Consider the following 8,635-nt stretch of genomic DNA (forward strand, 5'->3'; position numbering starts at 1 on the left):
AAAAAAAAAAAAAAAAAAAAAATTTTCCAGGACTAGAGGTTGTCACTGGTGGATTCTACCAAATATTTAAAGAAGAGTTAATATATATTCTTTTTGAAGAATTCCAAGAAATAGAAGAGGAAGGAAAACCCAAATTCATTCTATGAGGCCGGAATTACCCTGATAACAAAAACATATAAAGACTAACCAAAAGAGAACTACAGGTCAATACCTTCGATGAACATAGATGCAAAAATCCTCCATAAAATATTAGCAAACAAAATACAATAATATGTTTTTAAAAAAATCATTCACCACTATCAGGAGGGATTTAGTCCTGGGATCCAAAGTGGTTCAATACCCACAAATCAATATGATAAATCATCATATCCATGAAAAACGATAAAGAACATATGATCATTTCAATAAAGGCAGGAAAAGTACTTGACAACATGAAACATCCATACAAGACAAAGACACAACAAAGCATGTTTAAAGGGAACATACCTCAACATAATAAAGACCACACATGAAAAACCCACATGAAAATCTGACTACTTTTCTTCTGAGGTCAGGAATAAGAAAAGAATGTCCACTCTCAGCACCTTTAGTCAACATAGTACTGGAAGTCCTAGCCACAGCAATTAGACAACAAAAAGAAATAAAAGGCATCCAAATAAGGTAAGGAAGTAAAACATTCACTATTTATGGATGACATGATACTCCATATAGAAATCTATAAAGAATGCCAAAAAACTACCAGAACTGATAAATGAATTCAGTAAAGTTGCAGGATACAAAATCAACATACTGAAATCTTGCATTTCTATACAATAATAAAGCAGCTGAAAGAGAAATAAGAAAACAATCCCATTTACAACTGCACCAAAAATAATAAAACACTTAAGATCTATTTAACCAAAGAGGTGAAAGACCTATCCTCTGAAAACTATAAAAGCACTGATTCAGGGGCGCCTGGGTGGCACAACGGTTAGGCATCTGCCTTTGGCTCAGGGCGTGATCCTGGCGTTGTGGGATCGAGCCCCACATCAGGCTCCTCTGCTATGAGCCTGCTTCTTCCTCTCCCACTCTCCCTGCTTGTGTTCCCTCTCTCACTGGCTGTCTCTATCTCTGTCCAATAAATAAATAAAATCTTTACAAAAAAAAAAAAACAAAAAACACTGATTCAAAGGAATTAAAAATGATACGAACAAATAAAAAAATATTATATTCTATGCTCATGGATTGGAAGAACAAATGTTAAAATGTCCACACTACCTAATGCAATCTACAGATTAAATGCAATTCTTACCAAATACCAACACCATTTTTCTCAGAACTAGAACAAACAATCCTAAAATATTTATGGAACCACAGAAGACCCCTGAATAGCCAAAGGAATCTGAGGTTTCACAATTACAGATTTCAAGTTATACTACACAAAGCTGTAGTATCAAAACTGTATGTCAGTGGCACAAAAATACATACACAGATCAATGGAACAGAATAAAGATCCGAGAAACAAACCCATGATTACACAGCCAATTAACATTCAACAAAGGAGGCAAGAATTAACGATGGGAAAAAGGCAGTCTTTTCAACAAATAGTGTGCAGAAAACTACATGCAAAGTAATAAAATTAGATCATTTTCTTAAACCATACCCAAAAATAAACTCAACATGGATTAAGGACCTTAATGTTAGATCTGAAAACATAAAAATCATGGCAGGGAGCACAGGGAGGAATTTCTCTGGCTGGAACATTGTATTTTTAGGTATTTTAGGTATGTCTCAAGTAAGGAAAATAAAAGTGAAAATAAACTACTGGGACTACATCAAAATAAAAAGCTTCTGCAAAATGAAGGAATCAATCAACCAAAATAAATGGCAACCAACTGAATGGGAGAAGATACTTGCAAATGACATACCTGATTAAGGGTTAGGAACCAAAATATGTAAGCAACTTACAGAACTCAACACCAAAAAATCCCCCAAATAATCCAATTCAAAAAATGGACAAAAGACATGAACAAACACTTCTCCAAAGAAGACAGATGGCCTACAGACCCATGAAAAGATGCTCAAGATTACTCATCATGAGAGAAATGTAAATCAAAGCCACAATGAAATACTGGGACACGTGGCTGGCTTAGTCAGTGGAGCATGTGACTCTTGATCTCAGGGTTGTGAGTACACGCCCCACGCTGGATGCAGAGATTACTTTTTAAAAATTCTTTAAAAAATAAAAACCACAATAAGGTATCACCTCACACCTTCAGAATGCCTAAAATAAAAAACTCAGAAAAGAACAAGATATGGCAAAGATTTGGATAAAAAGGAATCCTCCTACAATTTGGGTGCGAATGCAAACTGGTGCTGCCAGTGTAGGAAACAGTAAGGAAGTTCCTCAAAAAGTGAAAAATAGAACTACTCTATGATCCAGTATTAGCACTAATGGGTATTCACCAAAAAAATACAAAAATACTAATTCAAAAGGATATATGCACTCCCCCAAGTTTATTGCAACATTACTCACAATACTCAAATTACGGAAGCAGCCCATTAACTGCTGGATGAAAGGACAGAATCTTATTCAGTCATTAACAAGAAAAAAAATTGTCATTTGGAACAACATGATGGATCTAGAGGTTGTAACACTAAGCAATATAAGTCACTCAGAGAAAGACAAATACTGTACTGTTTCACTCATCATGAAATTTAAGAAACAAAACAAATGAAAAAAGGGGTGGGGAAAAAGAGACAAACCTAAAAACAGACTTTTAATTATAAAGAACAAACTAATATTTGCCAGAGGGCAAGGGGATCAGTGGGGATGTGTGAAATAGGTGATGGGGATTAAGAGTACACGTATCTGATGAACACTAACATAAATTGTGAATCACAATATCGTACATTTGAAATTAACATTAACACTATAGGTTAATTATACTGCAATTACAATTTTATAAAAATAATTAAGTACTGGGGGGCACCTGGATGGCTCAGTCAGTTAAGTATCCAACTACTGGCTTCGGGTGAGGTCATCATCTCTGGATCCTGAGATGAAGACCCAAGTCCAGCTCCCCACTCAGGGCAGAGTCTGCTTGAAATCTCTCTCTGTCTCTCCCTCGCCCTCCCCCCCCCACTTGCTCACTCTTTAAATAAGTAAAATCTTTTTTAAAAATTTTAAGTACTGGCTATACAAGCTACAGTAGGGATGAACTCTGAGAACATGTTAAGTAAAAAAGCCAGTTCAGCAAATTAAAAATTAATAGTTTCCTTAGATAAAGGGTTATGGAGGAATCAGGGGAAAGAATATAGGTTTTGTTTTCGAATCAGGGAAGACAATAAGGGGTTTTGTTTTCACATGATGAACATATTCTAAAATTGTCTGTGGTAATGACTACACAACTTTGTTAATTAAAATCAATCCGCTAAAGAAAAAACTAGGAAAGAAAAGCAAATTAGAGGTGCCTGGGTGGCTCAGTTGTTAAGCGTCTGCCTTTGGCTCAGGGCGTGATTCCAGGTCCTGGGATCGAGCCCCACATCAGGCTCCTCCACTGGGAGCATGCTTCTTCCTCTCCCACTCCCCCTGCTTGTGTTCCCTCTCTCACTGGCTGTCTCTCTCTGTCAAATCAGTGAATAAAATCTTTAAAAAAAACAAAACCAAAAATAAAAACCACGTGGGATACCTGGCTGACTCAATCAGTACAACATGTAACTCCTCATCTGGGGGTTGTAAAGTCAAACCCCACATTGGGTGCAGAAATTACGTAACAATAAAATCTTTGTAAGGAAAAATAAAACACTGAATTTTAATCTTCAAAAGGATGTATTCTATGGCAGATTGGATTATATTTCTATAATAATGTAACCCAAACAAAAATTAGTCAACAAATTTAAATAAACATTAGAATATGCACTAAGTAGACTTCGGTTTTCATTGTTCCTTCCACCGCATTTTTATTTAATTAGGGATGAACACACTGATTTTGCAAAATCTAACATTTTCCATTCATACAACAGTGTCTATAACTAATCTTTATGGCAGTTATACCTAAAACAGATTATGGCTTTTATCCTATTACAAGCTAAATCTGTTTTATGGTATAGAATAGTAACAGTAACAATCATTGTTGAAGAGCAATCCATTTAGCTTCCTATACCACACCTGGAAGTATATATGCTGTGAAAGATTAACCTGCCAGTTTATCTGGTTAAACTGATGTAATACAATGGATAATTTACCTTACACATAAATAGACCTTCCAACACAGTTTTAATTCTCTGCAGAGTTCCAATCACAGAGAAAATATAAAAACGAGGGGATCCTTCCCTTAGCATGCAGCTTAGCTCACCCATCTTAAAACAAAACAAAACAAAACAAAACAAAACCATCCTCCATCCTTCATTTATTTCCAGCCGTGGACTTAAAAAGGAACAGTCTTATTTTTTTCCTTGATTTTGTTATTAAAGCACCACACTTCGAATATCTTACTAAGATGATGTCACAAAAATACCAATGAGGAACAAGACACTGCAACACAAAATAGCTACAGAAAACAATCTTTCTCCAAGTACTTAGGAATTATGATTTTGTATAATCTGTCCCAAAGTAAGAAAACAAAACTGCCATTCAAATGTGTACTAACCTTCCAGTAGTCAGTCTGTAAACTGTAGTATCTCTGATACGCAGATAATGCTGAAAAAGGGAAAATAATTATTAGTGAATTTTTTATGTCCCATTTGAAAATTCATACAACAAAGATTTTAAATTTTTAATAAGCTGCCCCTCTAGCCTACATCTCAGCACTTTGTGATATAAACAGCAAACAATTTAATGTTTATGGGCTACCAGTAAAATTATCTATGAACACAACAGAAATAAACAATCTATAGGAGATCAGCTATATATAACCATTATCAAATTTTATCCTTGCACTTAAATAAATGTCAAGCCTTGGCAATTATTTCATCACTTTTGTTTCCCTCATGGACCAAATCTCATGGTAATTTTCTAAGTCTATTACATACTACAATAAATTCTCTAATTTCTCCTCAAAAATGCAACTCACTTCTCAGAAAAATAAAACCACATACATACATGCTTCTGTTCAAACTGAAGAAACTTGGAAGTTTGGAGTTCATGAACAAATGGCTAGGAATTCTTGAGATGTTTTTGGTGCAAAAAAGTGATTTTATTATAGCATGGGAACAGGACCCATGGACACAAAGAGCTGCACTGGGACTGTCAGAAATGACTGATTATGTACTTTTTAATTAGTGGGGATCAGGGATAGCATAAGTCTATAAGGAATCTGGAGGAAGACTTTCCAGACCTTGAAGGACTAACTGCTGTTAAGATAAGATTACTTTCTTCTTTAATAAGACATAAACATCAAGACACTAGGGCAGCCACAAGTTCCTTGAGAAGGTCACACTCTGCAGTTTCAGTTATCTATCAGTAGACTGCAAGCTGTTTAAACTTTATGTCTCTTGCTTTTGTTTCCCTCATCAATACAACCACATTACCTTGAGCTACTACTAGCTTCAATTTAATTTCAAAATGATTATTCCCATGTTCCCTAAACCATCTAAAGATATAAAAGATTTGGGATCACTTGAAGTAGTTCCTGCCAAACCTAAAAAAAAGCAGGGAAGGTGAAAAGTTAAGAGATGTCACATAAACCTATCAGAATTTGTGTTAATATTAAAGAAAATTAAAAAGCGGGGCTGGGTGGCTTAGTCAGTTAAGCAACTGCCTTCAGGTTGCGTCACCCCGCCCCCAGCTCTCTGCTCATTGGGGAGGAGTCTGCTTCTCTCTCTCCCTCTGCCTCTCTCCCCGCTTGTACTCTCTCTCTCAAATAAATAAAATCTTTAAAAAATAAAAAATAAAATAAATAAAGAAAACAGGAAATTCCAACATTTTCAGTGGTATCAAAAGTCTCTGAATTTATTTGTTGAATTACTTTAGGGAGAACATTTACAATAAAATAGGAATGAACATGTCTCTCAAAGTCAAAGTAAAATGACAGTATCAGTAGTATACCAGAAGAGCCGATTGTACATAGTATAACATGCTAAGGGTTTTCATCTCTTGAACAATCACTTTTATGAATTTCAGACATTTTCACAATAGAATTATAAATATTATCTAAATTCCTTCCATAGGAGCACCTAGTGGCTCAGTCAGTTGGGCAATGGCCTCTTGGATTTTGACTCTTGATTTCGGCTTGCATCCATGGTCTGAGGGTCCTGAGATGGGAGCCCAAGATAGAGCCTGCTTTGGGTTCTTCACCCCACCACACACACCCTGCACGTCCCTCAAAAGTGCATGTGCACTCAAGCTCTCTCAAAAATCAATCAAATCAAATCAAATCAAATCTTCCATAGACCTCATTACACAAAGTTAGAAGAGAAAAAACTTGAGGGAAACTTGCTTTTTCTTTCTTTCTCTCTCTTTTTTTAAATTATTTGAGAGAGAGGGGCGCCTGGGTAGCGCAGTCGTTAAGCGTCTGCCTTTGGCTCAGGGCGTGATCCCGGCGTTCCGGGATCAAGTCCCACATTGGGCTCCTAGGCTAGGAGTCTGCTTCTTCCTCTCCCACTCCCCTGCTGTGTTCCCTCTATCACTGGCTGTCTCTCTGTCACATAAATAAATGAAATCTTTAAAAAAAAAAAAAAAATTATGTGAGAGAGAGAGAGCAGGGGATAGGGTGAAGGGCAGAGGGAGAAGCAGACTCCCCGATGAGCAGGGAGCCCCACGGGGAACTCGATTCCAGGACCCTGGGATCATGACCTGAGCCGAAGGCAGATACTGAACTGACTAAGCCACCCAGGTACCTGAAACTTGCTTTTTTTTTTTTTTTAAAGATTTTATTTATTTATTTGACAAAGAGAGACAGCCAGAGAGAGAGGGAACCTGAGCAGGGGGGGTGCGAGAGGAAGCAGCAGGCTCCCAACAGAGGAACCTGATGCGGGGCTCAATCCCATAACACTGGGATCACACCTGAGCCGAAGGCAGAGCAGACACTTAACGACTGCACCACCTAGGCGCCCATGAAACTTGCTTTTTTGAATATTATCATAAAATTAAAATAATGAGAATTTTTAAATACGCAAACTTAATGTTCTGGAAATATTTAGTGTATATAAGAATCCTTATCTCATTATTTTACTACATTTCATGTCTAAGAAAGGACTAAATGACTGAAGGATTTATTTTTATATTTTTAAAGGATTTATTTTTAAAACAACTCCAAAGGAACAAATTCGTAATACAATGAGTCACATATTACCAGATTAGACACTGCCCAGAGAAAACTGCCCCAGTAGGAAAAAAGGTCAGGGTAGGAGAACCTTAAGAGAAATACCCAACTCCAGCTCATTCCAGCCCTCCTATTCTAAGTGGGGAGAAAGACAGAAAAATTCACATCACTTTCCAAAGGCACAGGGTCATTAAAGAGTGAAATCTAATCATAGTCTTGATAAGACACTTCCCTTACCCCACACTTTACCACTACATTACCGTTTACAGCAGTTCTTTTTCATTGATACACCACATCTAGATATTAGGGAAAAATTACAAAACATATCAAAGGCAAAAACACAAAATTTGAAAAGACAGAACAAGCATCAGAACAAGAATGGCAGGGAAATCATTTCTCAGACTGGGAATTGAACACTACAATATGCTAAAGATAACTAGTACATAAACAGAACAGCGTGCAAGAACAGGTGGGCAACAGAAGCAGAGAAATGGTGACAAAGGATCAAGAAGAAATAAGTTGAACTTCAAAAACACTGTAACAAGAATAAAAGAATGCCTTTGATGGGATTATTAGTAGACTGGACACAGCTGGGGAAAGAATACTGAAGATAAAGAATTTGTCAACAGAATCCCCAAAAACCAAAAACTGGGGAATGATAGCTGGGAGGGAGGGGAGATAGTGAGGGGCTGACAGAACATTCAAGGACTACGGGGCCACAAAAAGATTAACAGTGTGTAACTGGACTACCAGAAGGTAAAACAGGGAAAAAAGAGAAGAGAAATTATTTGTAATAATAATGACAGAGAATTTCTCCCAAAATTAATGTCAGACAATAAAGAACAGATCCAAAAGGAAAAAATGTCCAAACGGAAAAATAAATTTAGGCGTATCATTTTTAAACAAGAGAAACTAAAAGATTTTTAAAAACAATTCAGAAAGAGAGAGGGAGAAAAAACACCTTTCCTACAGAAAAAGCAATGATAAGAATTATTCAAACTCTCAAAAAATGGGAGTAGAATATTTAAATTGTGCGGGGGCAGGGGAAGAAGCCAACCTAAAGCAAAACTGTCATTCAAAAGTGAAGGAGGGAGGGCGCCTGGGTGGCTCAGTCGTTAAGCGTCTGCCTTTGGCTCAGGGCATGATCCTGGAGCCTTGGGATCGAGGCCCACATCGGGCTCCTCCGCTGGGAGCCTGCTTCTTCCTCTCCCACTCCCCCTGCTTGTGTTCCCTCTCTCACTGGCTGTCTCTCTCTCTGTCAAATAAATAAATAAAAAATCTTAAAAAAAAAAAAAGTGAAGGAGGGGCTCCTGGGTGGCTCATGGTCTCAGCATTATGGGATTGATTCTGGTGGGTATGGAGCCCGCTTAAGATTCTTTTTTCCCCTCCCC

The 8,635-nt window shown here is 37.2% G+C and overlaps 1 protein-coding gene across 1 annotated transcript in view; it reads right to left on the minus strand.

The window, feature by feature from the left end:
- Positions 1 to 8,635, minus strand: part of LOC103680203 (lysine-specific demethylase 6A-like) — a 143,311-nt gene that overhangs the window by 110,352 nt on the left and 24,324 nt on the right. Inside the window, 1 exon segment of the mRNA XM_040636038.1 lies at positions 4,632 to 4,681. Coding sequence (XP_040491972.1) covers positions 4,632 to 4,681 — 50 coding nt within the window.

This window comes from Ursus maritimus (assembly GCF_017311325.1).
Source record: "Ursus maritimus isolate PB19 chromosome Y unlocalized genomic scaffold, ASM1731132v1 scaffold_Y2, whole genome shotgun sequence".
In the NCBI taxonomy this organism is placed as follows: Eukaryota; Metazoa; Chordata; class Mammalia; order Carnivora; family Ursidae; genus Ursus; species Ursus maritimus.